Genomic DNA, 19802 nt, shown 5'->3' on the forward strand with positions numbered 1-19802 from the left:
CCGAGACCCTGCCAAGCTCTCCTCCGCGCAGGCGGGGCGGGCAGACAGCCTGGGGCGGCCTTAGAGAATCTATCTGGTCCTCAGGCCAGGATGGGGCGGGGGTGGGGGAGGGGGTCTCAGAGGCTCTCCCTACCCCCCCCCCCCCCACACACACACACACAGAGCAGGGCTGTGAGGCGCCAGCCCTGGAGCGGAGGGGGTCCCTGCGGGGCTCCTGGTGTCTGTTCACTCCTCCCTCCATCTCCTCACCTGCTGGGAGGCGGGCACAGAGGAGGTGGGCACAGAGGTAGCCGGCAGGGTGACTCGGGGTGGGGAGGTGGGCACAGAGGAGGTGGGCATGGAGGTGGCGGGCACAGAGGAGGCGGGCACAGAGGTGTTGGGCACAGAGGTAGCCGGCAGGGTGGCTCGGGGCTGGGGGGTGGGTACGGAGGTGGCAGGGGTCAGGCAGGGTGACTCCAGGCATGAAGGTGGGCACGGAGGAGGCGGGCATGGAGGGGCGGGCACGGAGGAGGCGGGCACGGAGGAGGTGGAGGTGGCAGGCAGGGTGGCTCGGGGCATGAAGGCGGGCACGGAGGAGGCGGAGGTGGCAGGGAGGGTGGCTCGGGGCATGGAGGCGGGCACGGAGGAGGCGGAGGTGGCAGGCAGGGTGGCCCGGGGCATGAAGGCGGGCACGGAGGTGGTGTGCACGGAGGGGCGGACCCAGAGGAGGTGGAGGTGGCAGGCAGGGTGGCCCGGGGCTCTGGGACCCCCAGTAAAGGACCGAAGTCCAGGAGGAACGGAGCTGCTCGGGGCGGACCCCGCTCTCCTGTCTGGGGAGGGGCCGCTCTGGGCCACAGGGACCTCCTGGCGCTGGGCGCCGGGGCCAGGCCGGACGGGCAGCCGAGGCCTGTCCACCTCCCTCAGCCCCGCTGTTCCCCTGCCGCACCCCGACATTCTCGCCCACACGGCCCCCTCCTCGGAGCCTCCTGTGCCCTCACTCTCGCTGGCCACCCTCCAGGGCCCAGACAGCAGCCCCGCTGTGCCGCCCGGGACCACCTGTGCCAGGCTGCGGGCACTGGCCGTGTGGCCCCGCGCTGCCCGGGGACCACCTGTGCCAGGCTGCGGGCACTGGCCGTGTGGCCCTGCGCTGCCCGGGGACCGCCTGTGCCAGGCTGCGGGCACCGGCCGTGTGGCCCCGCGCTGCCCGGGACCACCTGTGCCAGGCTGCGGGCACCAGCATGTGGCACCCGCGCCGCCCGGGGACCGCCTGTGCCAGGCTGCGGGCACCAGCATGTGGCCCCGCACTGCCCGGGGACCGCCTGTGCCAGGCTGCGGGCACCGGCCGTGTGGCCCCGCGCTGCCCGGGGACCACCTGTGCCAGGCTGTGGGCACCAGCATGTGGCCCCCGCGCTGCCCGGGACCACCTGTGCCAGGCTGTGGGCACCAGCATGTGGCCCCCGCGCTGCCCGGGGACCACCTGTGCCAGGCTGTGGGCACCAGCATGTGGCACCCGCGCCGCCCGGGACCACCTGTGCCAGGCTGTGGGCACCGGCCGTGTGGCCCCGCTGTGCCGCCCGGGACCACCTGTGCCAGGCTGTGGGCACCAGCATGTGGCACCCGCGCCGCCCGGGACCACCTGTGCCAGGCTGTGGGCACCAGCATGTGGCACCCGCGCCGCCCGGGACCACCTGTGCCAGGCTGTGGGCACCGGCCGTGTGGCCCCGCGCTGCCCGGGGACCGCCTGTGCCAGGCTGTGGGCACTGGCCGTGTGGCCCCGCGCTGCCCGGGGACCGCCTGTGCCAGGCTGTGGGCACTGGCCGTGTGGCCCCGCGCTGCCCGGGGACCGCCTGTGCCAGGCTGTGGGCACTGGCCGTGTGGCCCCGCGCTGCCCGGGGCCACCTGTGCCAGGCTGCGGGCACTGGCCGTGTGGCCCTGCGCTGCCCGGGGACCACCTGTGCCAGGCTGTGGGCACCGGCCGTGTGGCCCCTGCTGTGCCGCCCGGGACCACCTGTGCCAGGCTGTGGGCACTGGCCGTGTGGCCCCGCGCTGCCCGGGGACCACCTGTGCCAGGCTGTGGGCACCGGCCGTGTGGCCCCGCGCTGCCCGGGACCACCTGTGCCAGGCTGCGGGCACCGGCCGTGTGGCCCCTGCTGTGCCGCCCGGGACCACCTGTGCCAGGCTGTGGGCACCGGCCGTGTGGCCCCGCGCTGCCCGGGACCACCTGTGCCAGGCTGCGGGCACCGGCCGTGTGGCCCCGCGCTGCCCGGGACCACCTGTGCCAGGCTGTGGGCACTGGCCGTGTGGCCCCGCGTTGCCCGGGGACCACCTGTGCCAGGCTGTGGGCACTGGCCGTGTGGCCCCGCGCTGCCCGGGACCACCTGTGCCAGGCTGTGGGCACCGGCCGTGTGGCCCTGCGCTGCCCGGGGCAGTCTGGTGGAGCAGTTTTCTCAGATCCGGGTGTTGCCCGCCCTGCTGACCCTCCCGGCCCCCCCCCCCCAGAAAGAAGACGGCTCGGTGAACCGGGACTTCAAGAAGACCAAGACGCGGGAGCAGGTCACCGAGGCCTTCCGGGAGTTCACCAAGGGCAACCCCAACATCCTGGTGAGTGGGCCCCGGGCGGGCGGCGGGCGCTGGGCAGGCGGGGTGCCCGGTCTGCAGGGGCGGAGCGGCCACGGCAGCAGCCACGGCGCCCGCACAGCCCGGCCATGCTGCTGTGACCGGAGGGGGCCGGCCTGCCCGCGGCACCGAGGGCCGTGTGCGGGCGGGCCAGCCGTCCTGCGGGCGGGTGGGGAGCTGGGGACCCTCACCCCCTCCTGCCCCTCATGCTCCCAGCCGCGTCCTCTGTCCTCCGAGGCAATCCTCCTGGCGTGGGTGCTCCTCAGCAGCCGCTGCCACCCAGCTCTGCCCGGCCTCACCCCCTGGTGCAGCCCCTGGGGCTGGTGGACGTCCTTGTCCCCATCCCACAGAGGAGGAAACGGGTCAAGGCCACACGGCTAGGACAGGGCGGAGCTGGGACTCACCCAGGGGCCGGCCCTGCACCCAGTCTTCCAGGCTGAGGCTGAGCAAGGGAAGTGGGGGGGAGGGGGCAGGGTAGGGGCGTGTGTGTGTGTGTGTGTGTAGAGTCCCAGGCCCTCCTCGGGAAGACCCCGCTGGCGTTTTGGAGCCGGGAAGTGCAGGTGACAACCTCATGACACAGTGACTTCCCTGACGTGTGCTCTGACCACGGGGATCAGAACCCCGACCTCCCCTCCAAAGCAGGGTGTCATGCCTCTGCACCCCGGGGCTGGGAGCTTGTGACAGCCGGACACGCAGGCACACGGCTGGGAGCCTGTGACAGCCGGACACGCAGGCACAGGGCTGGGCACTGAGGCTGCAGAGCAGGGAGGGTGGGCAGACACCTTTTCTCCAAGGAGACTCAGCCGCCGGCTGGAATGGGGCCGCTCCCTCCCTTCCCTCCCCCAGGGAGACTTCCCGTGGCCCCTGAGGGCCCAGCCACGGGCACACACCCCCTCCAGGGCCCGAGGCGCTGGGCGCTGGTCACTCGCTCCTCAGCAGGGCAGCTCAGAAGCTGCTTCCCATGCCCAAGGGAGGGGCTCCCTCCGAGCCTGGCACTGAGGCCTGTGCGCCTGTGGTGGCTCCCTGGGTCTCGGAGGCGGCACCCCAGCCACACGGTCGGCCTGTTTGTCCGGCTCCTGGAGGGAGACGTGTGGCTCTCCGCCCGCTCTGCCCTTTCAGAAGTCAGGGCCCTGACGCCTGTGTTGGAGACGCCATGGCAACGGGCTCCCAGGATGCGGCCGCCTCTGCGCTGCCTCCTGGTGCCCTTCACCCGTGTGAGCGCCTGCAAAGCACGGCCAGGAGCCTGCCCGCCCCGACTGCTCTGGGCCTCAGCTGCTCCCATGACCTGCGTGTCCCTCCCCCTGACACGCAGGGACCCTGATGGGGCTGAAGCCCCAGCCCAGCCCCGAGTGTTCAAATCCCGCCCCCTTTCTCTCCCCAGATCGCCTACCGGGACCGGCTGAAGGACATCCGGGCCACCCTGGAGGTGTCCCCGTTCTTCCGGGGCCACGAGGTGGGTGTGGGCCTCTGCCGCGGGCACGCCTGCCTGCCCCCCCAGCCGGCGGCGCTGTCAGGGTGCCGGGGCGACCCCTCGGACTGCCTGCCTGAGGCCCGGCTCCCTGCAGCCACTCCGTCCACACGCCCGCCCGAGGGTCTGGGCCCCCTGCCCCCGCCCGTCCGCAGGGAGCAGGCGGGAAACCAGGCGCCGGAGAGAGGGGGTTTGGAAGCTGTCAGCAGGTCCCTCTGCTGGAGGGTTCGTAAGGGCGTCCAGGTCCCCAGCCCCACATGTGTGCGCACATGGACAAACACGTGCACACACAGCTGCAGCCTCGGGTTCTCGGGTGCCTTCCCTCCCGCGGCCTCGCTGCAGCCCAGCTGTGCCTGGTCCCCGGCTGCTCCTGGGCCTCCGTCTTCCCGGCTGCTGCCAGCTCTTTGCTCAGCACTGAGCCCCCCTCGCTCCGGCCTGCCTGCTTCTCTGGGGACAGGGCCCCAGAGGCCTCTGCCTCCCGCTTGGCCCTCTGCGTTACTCCCTGGAGTTTGTGTCCCTGCTCTTCACCAGTCTCCCAGGAGACGGGCCCCGAGGCTCTGCTGTTCCTCACCAGGAAGAAGGCCTTGCTCTGGGCTGGCGTTTCCGGGGTCTTCCCTGCCCGGAGCCCCGGCCCCCCCGCCCCCTGAGCTCCTGGCCCCACGGGGGGGCCGCAGTGAGGGATTGGGGCGTTTCTGTCTGGGAACGCACTTCCTGTGCCTTCACTCTGACCTGCCCCCAGCGGAACCACAGCCTCAGACAGCCCAGGCCTCTGCCCAGGACAAGCAGGGCTTCCTGCGGGGATGGGGGCGATCGGCCTCACGGCCGGCCCCCGGGGGCTGTGTGTGCATTTGGAGGGGGTCTCAGGGCAGAAGCTCTCGGAGCTGCTGGAACAGCCGAGTGACCCCTGACACCCCGGGACCCCTGTGCAGAGGGGCACGGGCTAGGAGGCGAAGGGGGAGCCCCAAGTCTTAGCTGTGGTCTGACACAGTGGGGAGGGTGCAGGCTGGAGCTGGGGGGGGGGAGGGGTGGAGGGGCGGGGAGAGGATCCTCCATGGGGACCTCCTGTCGCTGCTGCACGGTGGCTGCTGCTCTGGACCCCTGTCCTCTTCCCCTCGCGGCCTCCGGCCCCGCCCGGGTCCCCGGGAGCCGGGGTGCAGCGGGAGGCGCGGCCGGCCGGGCGGCCTGCGGGCTCCGCGCCCTCACCTCCCCGCCCCCTGCAGGTCATCGGCAGCTCGCTGCTCTTCATCCACGACAAGAAGGAGCAGGCCAAGGTGTGGATGATCGACTTCGGGAAGACCACGCCGCTGCCCGAGGGCCAGACGCTGCAGCACGACGTGCCCTGGCAGGAGGGCAACCGCGAGGACGGCTACCTCTCCGGCCTCAACAACCTCATCGACATCCTCACCGAGATGTGCCCGGGCCCCAGCGCCCCGGTGGCCTGAGCGCCGCCCCCGCCCCGCCCCCGCCCGCCGCCTCCCAGTTCCCTTCACGTCCACAGGGCGCGGCCAGGGCCCTCCCAACTGCACTACAGGACACTTTGCGGGCTTTCTCCTTCTTTTCCTCCTGAGGGGCTTTGCTGCAGGGTCTCCTTCTGGAAGAGCAGTGCCCGCGCCAGGCCCCGCCGCCCGCTGCCCCCCGGGGAGGCCAGGGGGGTCCGGTGGGCATCCTCGGGTGCCAGGCCTCGGGCGGGAGGCCTGTGGGCGCTTGCTGCCCCCTGGTGGCCGGTGGCCATTCGTGCCGCGGCTCCGCACAGCCCATCTCTGACATCCTCCGCCCCGCTGGGCTGTAAGAGTAAGGCGGCCAGACGTCCCACTTTGGGCGGGACAGTCCCGATGTCTAACAATTTCATCCCACGGCGTTTTTAAAAAAAAAAAAAAAAAAAAAAGTCGCGGTTTTTGTCTGGCCACCATATGTAAGAGCCCTGTGTCGGCGGTGCCGGTCCCGCTTCCTTCTTGTTGGGGCACAGAACCCCGTGGTGTCAGCCCTGAGGAGAGCGCCCCCCGAGGGCAGCCGGGTCCAGGGCACGTGTGGCCTCTGCCGTCTGTGAGGCCGGGAGCCAGGAGCAGGCTGCTATTCCATCTGCCATTCCCGCCCAGGAACTCGGAGCTCTGGGGCCGCCCACCCAGAGCCGCCTGTGCCTCCGCCGCCCCCTCGGCCGGGGTGCCGGGAGGGCCAGGGCCAGGCAGCCCCCCGGGAGAGAGACCTCAGAGGACACGCCTCCCCTCTGTTCCCGCCTCTCGGGGGCCCTGCCTGCACACTGGGGTTCCTTCCTGAGCCCCCCGCGGCCCCTGCAGTCCAAGAAGGGCTGCAGGCTGCCCCTGCCAGGCAGGGGCAGCAGGAAGCCAACGCCTGCACCTGTTTTCCCTGAAGCAATCCTAGTCCCGGCGGGCTGGGCCTGTGCTTGCTGTGTGCGGGCAGCTTCGGGCACTGGCCAGTGTGCCCGCCTCTCCCTGGAGGCTGGGTGCTGACGGCAGCGGGCGCCCGTTGGGAGCCTGGTCCTAAGTGTCAGCGAGCGAGTGTGTGCCTCTGAGCGAGAAGGACGTGACCCTGCCTGGCGCTGGAGGGCAGACTCCGCGGAGGCCTGTGGAGCCGGGCCCTCCTGTTGTGGGAGGAGAGTTGGGGGCCAGGCCAGCAGCCCCCGGGCCGGCTGCCCTCGGAGACCAGGAGTCCAGGTGTGGGTACCTGGGGGGGGGGGCCAGTCTGGAGGGGGAGGCTCCCGCCCCCCCACGTGGCAGCTCCCCGTTCGTTCGCCTGGCTTGGGGACAGCCGAGGGTGGGATGTAGATTTTAAAAAGGAAATCACTTTTCAACTCCCTGGCTCTTGTTCAGACAGTGGAGGACTCCGGTGTGGGCCCACCTGCTCCCCCACCGCCCCCCCAGCCTGTGAGGGCACGTGACCCGGAGGCTGAGCTGCGTGGGCTGGGGGCCTGGGCCGTGGGTGCCGGGGGAAGGGGGGGGGGGCTGGGCCGAGGGCGCCGGGCGAAGGGCCTCACGGGGTCGCCCCGGGGCCTGGCTGTGAGCTGGCAGCCGTGGCCTGTCCGGGGCGGTACCGCTGTCCGCAGATTCCCGCTCTGGACGCACCTGGGCCCACTCCCTCCCCGCCCCCCCCCCCCCAAGCCAGCACTTTAGCTTCAGAAGGGGCATCTGTTTAGGGCTCTTCCTTCGGGGCGGGGTCTGTACCCACTGTGCCAGCTCCCTTCTCGCCCTTTCTCCTTGGACCTGCCACCTCCTTACCCGGACCCGGGAGAGGATTTCCCGGCCGCGCGCCGGGGCTGTCTGCAGGGCCTTCCCACCCAGGCCGGCCGGGGGCCTGGCCACACAGGTGGGGGGTGAGCATCCCCCCGCCCGCCCCGCCCCCGCATTATTGGGGTTCCTATGCCTGAAATGTTTTCCCCATGCTCGGCCCGGACTTGCCTGAGAGCCGTGTAAGAAGTTGTAAGTTATATTTATTTTGCTGTCGTCGTTAATTGCACAAAACACTAAGACTGAGAGGCTGGGTTCTGCGTCTGCTCTTCGCTCTGCCTTCTTTCCGAGCCGCATGTCCTGCGGGGGGTCCGGATGCAGCCCCCCACCCCCACCCCCATTAGCATCCGTCCGGTCAGCCTGTGTATACAAGCCCAGCCTTCTCCGGAAGCAGCCGGCGTCACCCCAGCCAGTGCCTTCTCTCCGGGGCGGCCCGAGGGGCCTCCCCCCTCCCTCCCTCCCTCCGCGCCCGCGCCCCGCGTCGCCGGAGAACCCTGACCGGCCACACCGCAGTGCCTGTCAGACAGGCCGCAGCCGCTCTGTTCCTTGTAATAAAGACCTGGCGTCACGACGCGTCTGCTGTGTGTGTCCTCCCCCCCGCCCAGCCCTGGAGGGGGGTCGGAGGGCCTGGGGACGGGAGGGTGGGGTCGGGCTGTGATGACCCCGAGGAGGAGGGGTCTGACCTGACCCGTTAGCGTTTGAATCCACAAAGGACTGAAAACTCGCCTCAAGGCCAGTCCCCTGCCGCCTCCACCGGACCTGCCGGGCGCGGGCCCCTGGCGGCCACCGCAGTGCGGCCCCGGCATTGCCCCTGGCCGGGAGCCAGCAGCCTCGGGGGGCTCGGCTCTGTGTCTCCTGTTAAAAAGTAACGTTTTTATTGATTTCAGAGCGGGGAAGACAGACACCAGTGATGAGGATCACTGACCGGCTGCCTCCTGCACGCCCCCCACTGGAGACCGAGCCCGCGACCCGGGCCTGTGCCCTGACCGGGAATCGAACCGTGACCTCCCGGGTCATAGGTCAGTACTCGGCCACGGAGCCACGTAGGTGGGGCTGTGGCCCCCTTGTGTCCCCACCCCGACTCCAGGGACAAGGCTTGTCTCCATTTTACGGATGGGGAGACTGAGGCTTCGGATCCAATACCTTGACCTGGGGAGTAAGTGGGAAGCGGGGACTCGGATCCCGAAGTGGCCCGGTTTCTACGCCGAGTCTGTCTTCTGCCGGGGAGTGTGTGTGTGTGTGTGTGTGCAGGGGGTGGTCTACAGGGCTGTGTTCTCCTGGCCCAGGTCCCAGGTGGGGCTGAGCACTGGCTGCCGGACCCGCAGCCAGCCCGGGAGTGAACCAGGAGCCGCTGGGCGCTCGGGCTCTGTGTCCCTGGCTCTATGGCCTGCAGATGCGCAGCCCTCTGACCCCTCGGCCCCGGGACAAGACTCCGGGTCACCACCCGCTCCTCCCCCGCCGCCGAGCAGCCACGGGCCGAGAAAGCCCGGGAGCGGACTGCCTGCCGACCCCGAGCGACGGGAATGTGACGGACACGTCCTGTGAGAGGCTAAGGGGCCGCCTGGCGCGGCCACCGAGCGCCCGTGCGCCCGCCTCCCTCGGCCTCACCGTCGGCAGCTGGAACTTAAGCCTCAGACACCACCCCTGAGAACACTGGCCCGCAGTGTTCACACGGGGCTTTCTGAAGTCTAACAGAATCCAGCCAAACACCCGGCTCGGACTCTCCGGGAACAGATTCCAGCTAAACACCGGGGCCGAGGCTGGGGCTGCCCCGTCGGCAGCGGACCTCTGGGAGACGCCTCCTCACAGGCTTCCAGCAGGTCCGGCTGCCCCCACACCAGCGCCTCCAGCCCCCGCGGACGCCCAGGGACAAGGCGTGCCTCCTGCGCGCCCGCCACTCCTGCCCTCTGTGCCCCTGCCCAGCCCGAGGGCACCTTCCGCAGACGGGGAGGGCAACCTGGGGGACGGGGAGGTCTCCAGGATTTAAGGAAACCGGGAACCTGGGCTACTAGCCGTGTCCCGCTTTACGTGCGGATAACAGGGATGCGTGTGTATAGATATGTGCAGGGAGATATGTACAAGGCGTGGCTGTCATACTTGGCATTTTCATGGCGGAGGGGTAGATGGCCCATGGGGGCAGGGTCACTCTCAAGATGGCCTGTGGGGGGGGGTGTCACAGCACATGGCCCGTGGGGGGGGTCACATGGCCCATGGAGGGGGCGGGGTCACAGCACATAGCCTGTGGGGGGCGGGGTCACAGCACATGGCCCGTGGGGGGGTCACATGGCCCATGGAGGGGGCGGGGTCACAGCACATGGCCCGTGGGGGGGGGTCACAGCACAGGCCCGTGGGGGGTCACAGCACATGGCCCATGATGGGAGGGGGTCACAGCAGATGTCGGGGGCAGGGTTTTTGTAAAAGCAAACAGTCAGCTAGCACGCTGGCCAGAGGAAGAACATAGCAGGGAGGTGCCTCCTAAGTAGGTGCCATCTCAGTGGCATGGCGCCCTGAAGACGCCCCAGACTGGGGCCACACAGCTTTATCGGCTCCAGCGACCAGACTCCACCTGGGCGAGGCCTCGGATCAGTTCTAAGGGGCCTCGTCCCCTCCATCCGCATGTGTGGTGGCTGTCTGGTCTCCACCGGTTATTAACGAAGATGTCGGCTGGCTCGGCGGGCAGGCTCAGGGGTTGAGTGTCGACCTATGAACCAGGAGGTCACAGTTAGGTTCAGGGTCGGGGCACCTGCTGGGGTTGCAGGCTCCATCCCCAGGGAAGGGCGTGCAGGAGGCAGCCGGTCCATGATTCTCTCTCATCACTGGTGTTTCTATCTCTCCCTCTCCCTCGCCCTCGGAACTCAATAAAAATATATTTTAAGAAGAAGATGGAGCCGGGACGGGTTTGGCTCAGTGGATAGAGCGTTGGCCTGAGGACTGAAAGGTCCCTGGTTCGATTCTGGTAAAGGGCATGTACCTTGGTTGCGGGCACATCCCCAGTGGGGGGTGTGCAAAAGGCAGCAGGTCGGTGTTTCTCTCATCGACGTTTCTAAACTCTCTGTCCCTCTCAATTCCTCTCTTTGTAAAAACAATAAAATATATTAGAAGAAGAAGAAGACGGAGATGCTGGCTGGGCCATGGGCTGGGCCCTGCCAATTCCCTCCAAGGCAGCACCAGGCCCGCCAGGCCCTGTTGTAGCTGAGCATCTGGTTCTGAGTTCTAGAGAGAGAATCACTCTCACCTATTGATGTAGGACGGTGGTTGGCAAATGCGGCTCTTTGGTCCCTGGAGTGTGGCTCTTCCACAAAATGCCACGGCCTGGGTGAGTCTATGTTGAAGAAGTGGCATTAGAAGAAGTTTAAGAAATGTGGCTCTCCACAGAAATTTCAGTCGTCATTCTGTTGATGTTTGGCTCTGTGGACTGATGAGTTTGCCGACCACAGATATAGGAGCTGACATGCGCCTGTCACACACGCTTGCCTCACCAGCCCCCCGCACAACCAAGACAGGGACGTGAGTTTTATCTGCAGGCTGGTCCCAGAGACCAGTTTAATGTGTAAGCTTCCGGCTGCAAAGGGATCAGACTGTCAGAGACACGGGGCTGGGAGGAGAAATGGCCGGAGCCCCCCGGGAGGGGAGGAACGGGGCTGAGAAGGTCTGAGGAAGGTGAGGATGCCCTGGGGGAGGGCGACCTTGGGGATGGGGAGGGTGAAAGGGCAACCTTGGGGACGGGAGGGCCACCTTGAAGACAGGGATGGTGACCTTGGGGACAGGGATGGTGACCTTGGGGGTGGGGAGGGTGACCTTGGGGACGGGGAAGGCGACCTTGGGGACAGGAGGGTGACCTTGGGGGGTGGGGAGGGCGACCTTGGGGACGGGGAAGGCGACCTTGGGGACAGGGATGTGACCTTAGGGGGCGGGGATGGTGACCTTGGGGATGGGGATGGTGACCTTGGGGACAGCGAAGGCGACCTTGGGGACGGGAGGGTGACCTCGGAGATGGGGAGGGCGACCTTGGGGATGGGGAGGGTGACCTTTGGGACGGGGATGGTGACCTTGGGGAACAGGAAGGTGACCTTGGGGACGGGAGGGCGACCTTGGGGACGGGGAGGGCGACCTTGGGGACAGGAAGGCCGCGATTGCCAAGGCAGCGGGAGAGGGAGGAGCCGCAGGAGCCAGTCCGCAATCCGCTCGGTTATGACCATGAGAGCGAGGATGGGAGAAGCCACCGAAGGTCACGTGGGTGTTTATTGATAGAAAAGGGGGGAGGGAGAAAGGTCTCCAGGATTTAAGGAAACCGTGAACCTGGGCTACTAGCCGTGTCCCGCTTTACGTGCGGATAACAGGGATGCGTGTGTATAGATATGTACAGGGAGATGTGTACAAGGCCTGGCTGTCATACATGGCGTTTCCATTACACGTACAGCGGTGGTGCTCGAGTCACGAATTCCAAAGCTGGCGGGCGCTGAGGGAGGGGAGCTGCGGGGCGCCTTGGAGATGCAGCCGGAGGGGGTGGGGGGCTGACCGAGGCCCGGAGGGAGAGGCTGGGTGCAGTCCGGCCCGGCTGCAGGGTGGGGACCGGGCGAGTGGCAGGCTTCCCTCCATCCCTGACATCAGGAACCGAAAAGGCGCCGGCCAGCCCCGTGGTCTGGGGGGAAGTGATGGAGGAAGCTGGGAGGTCAGCGAGCACGTGTTGTCAGAAAACAAGAGAACCGCACGGACGGACGTCAAGAGGAAAGGCCCAAGCCAGTCACGGCGTCAAACACACGCACCCGTGTGCAGAGCCAGGCGTGTGGTCACGTGTGTGCTCACAATTAGAAGAAGGAGATGGTGGCACCATGTACAGCAGCACGGACTTAGCCTGTGAGAGGGCGCCCGGCCATCACAGCCGCCCCCCCCTCCCCCCTCTGGGAGCCCAGCGGGGGGCGGGGGAGCCCGGGCCCTGGGGGGGAGAGCGCCCAGGTGCCTGGAGAGAGGAGACTGCACATCGGGGTCCGGGGGGGTGGGGGTGGGGGGGGCCCGGAGGCTGGAAGGAGGGGCTCCTGGACCAGGCGAGGCCCCTGGAAGACGGAAACCCCCAATCTGAGCCTCCAGCACCCCGTCCTGCCGGCTTCCCACACGCAGAGGGCTGAGTGTGCACGTGTGTCTGTGTGCAGTGCCTGTTTGTGCATGTGTGTCTGTGCTGCGGCCCACGGAAGGGTGGCCGTGTACCGGGGATCCTGGGGAGTCGGGCCGCCAGGGGGGCTGGCGTTTTGGCAAATCCAGGCAGGAGAGGAGGAGGCGCTGGGGACAGACTCCACAGCTAATCAAAGCAAGAAACAGCTCCTACAGAAACTCGTACCAGAAACGTGGGCACACCCAAGGCGGGCAGGGAGACGGCCAGGAAGGGAGAGGGAATCGGGCAGTGTCTCTGCTTTAGAAAGAGACCCGGTCAGGGTCCAGCCTCCGTGCAGGAGGCCAGGCCTGGGCAGGGGAGGACCCTGATCCTCCCCCTCCCCCTGTCCCTGCTCCTCCCCTTCCCATGTCCCTGCTCCTCCCCCTGTTCCTGCTCCTCTCCCTGTCCCTGTCCCTCCCCCTCCTCTCTGCCGCTCCCAGCCCTTGGCCCTGACAGAAATGGGGAAAATAATGGCTGCCCAGGCCCTCCTTGTTCCCAATCTACAGATGGCTAAACTGAGGCCGGAGCAGTGGGAGAGACAGAGGCCCTGAGGCAGGAGCTTACTCCCCGGGGAGGGCATTCAGGTGCTTCCTGTCTCACAGTGGTGGCAGATTCATGAGCTTCTGACCAGGAGCTTCCACACCCCTGAGACCCCGCCCTGGGACCCCGCCCTGGGACCCCTCCCCTGAGACCCCGCCCTGGGACCCCGCCCTGGGACCCCTCCCCTGAGACCCCGCCCTGGGACCCCGCCCCTGGGACCCCGCCCCTGAGACCCCGCCCCAGCGACCCCGCCCTGGGACCCCTCCCCTGAGACCCCGCCCTGGGACCCCGCCCCTGGGACCCCGCCCCTGAGACCCCTCCCCTGAGACCCCGCCCCAGCGACCCCGCCCTGGGACCCCTCCCCTGAGACCCCGCCCTGGGACCCCGCCCCTGAGACCCCTCCCCTGAGACCCCACCCCTGAGACCCCTCCCCTGAGACCCCGCCCTGGGACCCCACCCCTGGGACCCCTCCTCTGAGACCCCGCCCCTGGGACCCCTCCCCTGAGACCCCGCCCTGGGACCCCGCCCCTGGGACCCCTCCTCTGAGACCCCGCCCCTGGGACCCCGCCCTGGGACTCCGCCCCTAAAAACTCGCCCCTTGGGACCCCGCCCCTGAGACCCTGCCCCTGGAACCCTGCCCCTGGAACCCCACCCCTGGGACCCCACCCCTAGAACCCCCTCTGAGATCCCACCCCTGGGACCTGCCCCTGAGACCCCTCCCCTGAGACCCCGCCCTGGGACCCCTCCCCTGAGACCCCGCCCTGGGACCCCGCCCCTAAAAACTCGCCCCTTGGGACCCCGCCCCTGAGACCCTGCCCCTGGAACCCTGCCCCTGGAACCCCACCCCTGGGACCCCACCCCTGGGACCCCCCCTAGAACCTCCTCTGAGATCCCGCCCCTGGGACCTGCCCCTGAGACCCTTCCCCTGAGACCCCGCCCTGGGACCCCTCCCCTGAGACCCCGCCCTGGGATCCCGCCCCTGGAACCCCCCCCCGGGACCCCCCCCGGGACCCCCCCCCTAGAACCCCCTCTGAGATCCCGCCCCTGGGACCCCACCCCTGGGACCCCCCCTTAGGCCCCCCCCTGAGGTCCCGCCCCTGGGACCTGCCCCTGGGACCCCACTGCTGGGCCCCGTGAACATCTGAAGCTCCAACAGGAAAACATCTGATAAAATCCAGGCCCCAGGCGATGCCCCCTCTCAGCTGACCCAGCCCCTTCCCAACCCTGGCCCTGGTCTGCAGGGAGGGCCCAGCCCGCCCTGCTCCTCCCCCTCTGCTCAGTGTGGTCCACCCGGCGTGGAACAGGGCGCCTCCAGGACGGTGCCCCTCTGACCCGCTCCTCCCAGTGCCCGCTGCTGGCCGATGCCCAGTGCTGACCGGGCCCAGGGTGAGCCAGCACCCGGGACCACGAGGACCTGCCTCAGGCACCGCCCGCTCCCGCCGCTCTGGAAGGGGGCGTGGCCAGCAGAAGGTCAGCCTCCTCTCCCAGCTGGTCCCCAGCCTGAAGCCCCACCCCTTCCAGGCCATGGTCTCTGGGGAGGGCCCTGCAGCAAACGGGCTTTAGCAGTGCTCCTCCAGCCGGGCCGCGGGGCTCACTGGTCCAGCGACAGCTATGAGCCGGGTGGTCAGTTCACTTCCTGTCAGGGCATATGTCTGGGCTGTGGGCTTGATCCCCATGGGAGCGGGGGGGACAGGAGGCAGCCGATCTGTGATTCTTTCTCTGTTGATGTTTCTCCCTCCCTCCCTCTCCCACATCAGTCATACAGACAGACACACATGCTCCCCCTCCTCCGCCAGCCCCTCTGGGGACAGCCCCCCAGCAGGAGGGGCAGGAACAAGGCCTGAGACGCTGGGGGCGCACACGGCGGTGACCCCGCAGCCTCCGGGGCCGGCCTTCTTCCGGCGTCACCGGCGTGGCCATGGCCGGGGCGGCCGGGGCACCGCAGCCCAGGCCGGCTCCTCCCAGCCCCCTCGGTGGGCCCTCCGGGCTCAGCCCCAGGGGCCCGAGGAGCCGGGTCGGCGCAGCTGAACCCCCATAAACCCCTGGCAGTGACGGCTCCCCGCGGGGACCCTGCCTCGGCCCGAGGTTAAGTCCGGCAGCGTCTCCGTCCGCACCCACAGGCCGGCCCGCAGGTCTCGTTCCCGCCCCGCGTGCCCCCGAAACCAGGGCGCCGCTCTGACCAGCGTCACAGCTCGGTCCCCGGAGCACCTCCCTCACGACGGAGCTCTGCACCCGCTGGCCGGGGTGACCGGGGGCTCTGGCTGGCGGCAGGCCCAGCCGAGGGCGGCCGGTGAGTGCCGGGCGGTCAGCCGAGCCTGCCTTCCAGCCGCCGGGCTGCGTCCATCCGTTACGCAGCGTGAGAATCCTCCTGTCCATCCAACCAACCATCCATCCGTCCGACCGGCCGCTGGCTGGTGTGTCACGTGAGCTCCGGCCCCCAGCCAGCCTGTGGCCAGCCGGCTCCGGCCGCAAACACGGGAACCCCCAGGAGGCCTGGGCTGGCGTCGGGAGAGAGGAGGGAGGAGAGAGATGCGGCCAGGGGTTCGGAGGCAGCCCCACCTCAGGCGGCCCTGCGAGGCTCCTCAAAACTGCAGTGGGGGCGGGCGGAGATCAAGCCAGGAGCAGAGAACTGGGGGGCCCGGGGAGTGGCTGGAGGGGGTGCCAGGGAGCTGCCAGGCCAGGGGACCGAGGCAGCGTCCCAGCAGGCTGTCCTTGGAAAGCCTGGGGTGGGGGCACTGCCCTGGTGGGGGGTTAAGAGCAGAGACTGCAGACACCGGCCCCGAAGGGGCTCTCGGAGGAGCCGGGGCCTGAGCGGCTGGGGCCCGGGCCCCGTGCACACAGGTCACTGCTCCGGCGCCCGAGGACAGGAGGAGCCCCGAGAGGAACGCACCCCCAAACAAAGGCCAGCGCCCCTCGGCCATCCCCGTGTGGGACGAACAGTCACACAGACCGTGAGTGTCCACCTCCTCACTCTCCTCTCAGAGAGTCTTCCTCCTCAGCTCATTTGCTCCAAGACCCCAGGAGCCTGGACGGCTGCGGGCCTCGGCCTCCCCCGCGATCTGCTCCGTCAGCACCGCCCCCCAGGCCCGGCGGCCCCGTGACCCCGTGTCATGCGTGTGCTCCAGGCCACGGGCTGTGAGGACACGTAGGTTCCACGTGTCCCGTTCTCCCAGCATTCCGGAATCCAGACGCCCGGCCCTCCGGGGCTGCGGGAAGGGCTGTGGCCAGACGCGGTGTCAGGGAAATGGGGGAGGCGCGGGCGATGCGCACGCAGACCCGGGGGTGACGCTGTGGGTGAAGGTCTGACCGGCGTTCGCCCAGGCGTGGGGCCACTGCCTCCTTCCCAGGAGGTTCCCGTGGCGAAGAGCTGGGTGCGATCGGAGAGTAGGTTGGGGGATCCGTGTGTCCCCTGCCACCCAGGCGGAGGGCATGGCAGCTTCCGCTCCGGCCGGAGTCCGTCCCTCCTCACTCTGCCTGGCGCTGGGGGCCCAGAGGGCGCGCCTGGCACAGTCCGCCCGGGAGCCCCTGCTGCCGGTCGCTGTGCCCGCGAGGCGAGGCGGGTGGGTGCGGGGGCACGTTCCAGCTGAGGAGCAGAGCAGGTGCGTTTCCAAAATAAACAACAGCTTTACATCCTCCCTCTCCTCCGAACCAGGGAGCGGCAGAGACGGCCGGGGAGGTCCCGGTGCTGCGGGCGGGCGGCCCTCACGGGGCCACCCCCGGCTCTCGGGGTTCCGGGCTCACAGCTGCTGTGGGATGCCCTGCTCCTTGTAGCCTGCGAGGAGGAAGCAGAGGAGACGGTGAGACACCCGCTTCCTCAGGGATTCTCCGGAGGCGCCCGCCTGCGGTCTGCTCCTGAGGCCTTAGTCTCAGGTGACCCGATCGTCCTGATTTTGGAAAGAATCGGGACTTTTTTTAAAACGCCGCGGGACGAGGGGCAAATTGTTAAACATCGGGACTGTCCCGCCAAAAGAGGGACATCTGGTCACCTTTTCTTAGTCCCCAAGGGCGTTGGTTTTTTTACGGGAATCAAAGGGTGGATGGGAACGGTGGAGCTAGGGGTTCACTGGGGATGTGGGAGGACGGAGCTGGGGGTGGGGTGGGGCTGGGAGGTTATCCACGCCCCCTGAGTCCACACCCCTGCACACCAGCGGCCCCCCCAGGCTGGCCTGGCGTGACTTCCCAGTCAGAGCCCGGGAGAAGGTGACGGCATCTGGTGCGTGCGGACGGTAGGAGGAAGGAGGGCAGCCCACAGGGAGGGGGCGGGGGAGTGGGCATGTGTGTCTTCAACCAGCTGGACGCCGGGACACAGGGCGAGGTGCCCGGGGGTTTGGGGCCTCTAAACCATTTGGGGGTGATTATGAGGCCGCAGGAAATAGTGACCGTGTCGCTCTCAGAGCACTGCTGCCTGTTTCTGTGGGTATAAAAGGGTGCTGTGGTTATGTTTTTTAAAAGGACACCTACTACCAAAACAGGTCTGGCTCAGTGGATACAGCGTCGGCCTGCGGACTGAAAGGTCCCAGGTCTGATTCCAAACAAGGGCATCTACTTTGGTTGCGGGCACATCCCCAGTGTCGGGGGGGGGGGGGGGGGGGGTGCAAGAGGCAGCTGATCGATGATTCTCTTTCATCCATGTTTCTAACTATCTATCCCTCTCTTTCCTCTCTGTAACAAAATCAATAAAACATATATATATATATTTTTTTTTTTTTTAAAAAGGATACCTACTGAAATATTTAAGTGAGTTTTGAATTTTGGTGGTTCCCCCTATTAGCTGGTGACTCAGCCCTCTCCGGGCCCTCAGTAGACTTAACTTTTTGTCCTCTTTATTTACCCATTTATTCATCTATTTGGGGAAAATCATCTGTTCTGAGAAACCCAGGCTGGGCTGGGGAAGCTGTGGGAGTAACTGGTGAACAAGAGCAGCCATGAGCTGACAGATGTTAGGCCTTCAGCGACTCACTGGACCTTTATGTTTGTTTATGTTTCAACATTTTCCAAAATAAAAGGCTAAAAATAGAAGCCAGTTGGCCAACCGGAAGAGGGGATGAATGGGGCATTTGGGAGGGGTAAGTGGGGGGGAGGGCAGGCAGCCCAGGCCCGAGGCTGGCACCCACCAACAGACTCACCTTGGGAAACTTGGAGAACCCAGGATGTGAGGCAGCATGAGGGAGAAAAGGAAAGGAAAAGAGAGAGGAGGCTGAGAACAGGGCAGAGCGGGCTGCCTGGAGTATAACACGGGAGGAAGCTCGGGGCCGGCGATGAAGCGGGCGGGCTGACGGTGGCCAGTGGCCAGCCATGTCCCACGGTGGCCCCGTTAGGCTGCGGGCACCCCAAGGGCTCCCCCTCCCCGGGAGTCCTGCCCCATGGGGACTGCCAAGCCCTCTCCAGAATGCTCCTTCCCTCCACCGCTCAGAACGCCCCTCTGCTGCTCACCTCCTGCCCCTCTCTCCTTCCTACCCCAACACCTGTCTGTCTGGAGGTCCCTCCTGGATGATCTGAGCAGGGTCAGCTGCAGAACAGGTGTGACCACCAGAACCCAAAGGTCCTGAAGTGCCGTGGGGCCCGGCTCAGTCTGAGCCATGTGGGTCTCCCTGGTATACACAGGAGCCACACGTAAAAGCCAATGCTGGGGAAGACCCGGGCCCGGCAGGCAAGCAAATTTTATCTTGCAAACATCTTGGATCAATTGGTAGTGACTGCCTGACGCCCCCATCGTGAGATGGGTCAGCTGAAAGTGTAGCAATTGATTGGTAATGTCTGCCATGGGCACAAGGCAGTAGAAAGAAGTGAATGTAACATTACCAAGTGTTTATTGACCCGTGACCAAGACGGGCTGTTGTTCCCTGTTATTTGCTTATTGTTGATATAAGTAGAGAGTAGAGTCCTAGCTGGCATGGCTCAGTGAGCAGGGGGTTGGTCTGTGGAATGAAAGGTTCCAGGTTCGATTCGATTCTGGTCAAGAGCACAGGCCTGGGTTGCAGGCTCGATCCCCAGTGAGGGGCTTGCAGGAGGCAGCCGATCCATGATTCTCTCTCATCGTGGATGTTTCTACCTCTCTCTATTTCTCCCTTCCTCTCTGAAATCAATAATCTATATATAATAGAGGGGTGTGCTTGTAAGTTCCCCGTTTTAAGTTCTACTTTGACCTGTTTCTCTGGCTCCCCTCTGAGGAGTTTGTTGTTGATTGACGGTGTGGTGTGCATGCTGTGAACGACCTTCCTGAGTGGTTACAACTGAAACGTTTCCTCCATTCTTATCGGAAGGGGCTGGAGGGACAGAAAGGGCTGTCGGCCAGGAGTGAGGCCAGTTGTGGGTTTTCCCTTCAGACGCGCCATCCTGGGACACACACTGCATTGTTGCTCGGGGACACCAGGCCCCTGGCGCCATCTCAAGAGTGGCGATTCTTCATCCTTTGCGGTGGGTCTATTTTTTGGAAGAAGTGCAGACGCGTTGTGCTGAGATCGGGAAGCAGTCTGGGGCCGGGGCGGGAAGTGGGTTTTCTTGTCCATCCCCAGACGGTGCTCTGGATGCCTGACATGAAGACGGCACTGGGGAGCAGTGTACAGACACCCAGGGAGCGGCTCTGACCCCGGGGAAGGCTCGGGTTGGGGAGCAGTAGGAGGGGTGGGGTTCTGGCATTTGATGACCCTGCAGCCAGCTATGGCTCCCACACCCCCACACCAGCCACCGGACCGGGCTCTGGCTGAGTCCACAGCCTGAGGGGATGGGAAGTGAGGCGAGGGGGGCTCTAGGCGGTCTCTGAGATCCAGGCCCCGTGGTCCTGGGCATAAAGTTGCTGTGAAATGGT

General features: G+C 66.9%; 2 protein-coding genes across 3 annotated transcripts in view; one reads left to right on the forward strand and one right to left on the reverse strand.

Moving 5' to 3' along the window:
• Window positions 1–7717, forward strand: part of ITPKB (inositol-trisphosphate 3-kinase B) — a 93243-nt gene extending 85526 nt beyond the window's left edge. Inside the window, 3 exon segments of the mRNA XM_036453578.2 lie at window positions 2479–2580; window positions 3977–4048; window positions 5284–7717. Of these exon segments, the coding sequence (XP_036309471.1) occupies window positions 2479–2580; window positions 3977–4048; window positions 5284–5505 (396 nt within the window). The 3' untranslated portion in view covers window positions 5506–7717.
• Window positions 7718–16562: 8845 nt separating this feature from the next.
• STUM (stum, mechanosensory transduction mediator homolog) overlaps window positions 16563–19802 on the reverse strand; it is a 38506-nt gene continuing 35266 nt past the window's right edge. Inside the window, exons 3-4 of one of the 2 annotated variants that reach the window (XM_036453576.2) lie at window positions 18121–18129; window positions 16567–16766 (exon numbers count right to left, since the gene is read on the reverse strand). In XM_036453576.2, coding sequence (XP_036309469.1) covers window positions 16732–16766; window positions 18121–18129 — 44 coding nt within the window. In that variant the 3' untranslated portion in view covers window positions 16567–16731. Of the gene's footprint in view, window positions 16767–18120; window positions 18130–19802 lie in introns of both variants that reach the window. The other variant, XM_036453577.2, reaches the window with a different exon arrangement.

The sequence above is a fragment of the Pipistrellus kuhlii genome, unplaced genomic scaffold, assembly GCF_014108245.1.
Source record: "Pipistrellus kuhlii isolate mPipKuh1 unplaced genomic scaffold, mPipKuh1.p scaffold_m20_p_25, whole genome shotgun sequence".
NCBI lineage: Eukaryota > Metazoa > Chordata > Mammalia > Chiroptera > Vespertilionidae > Pipistrellus > Pipistrellus kuhlii.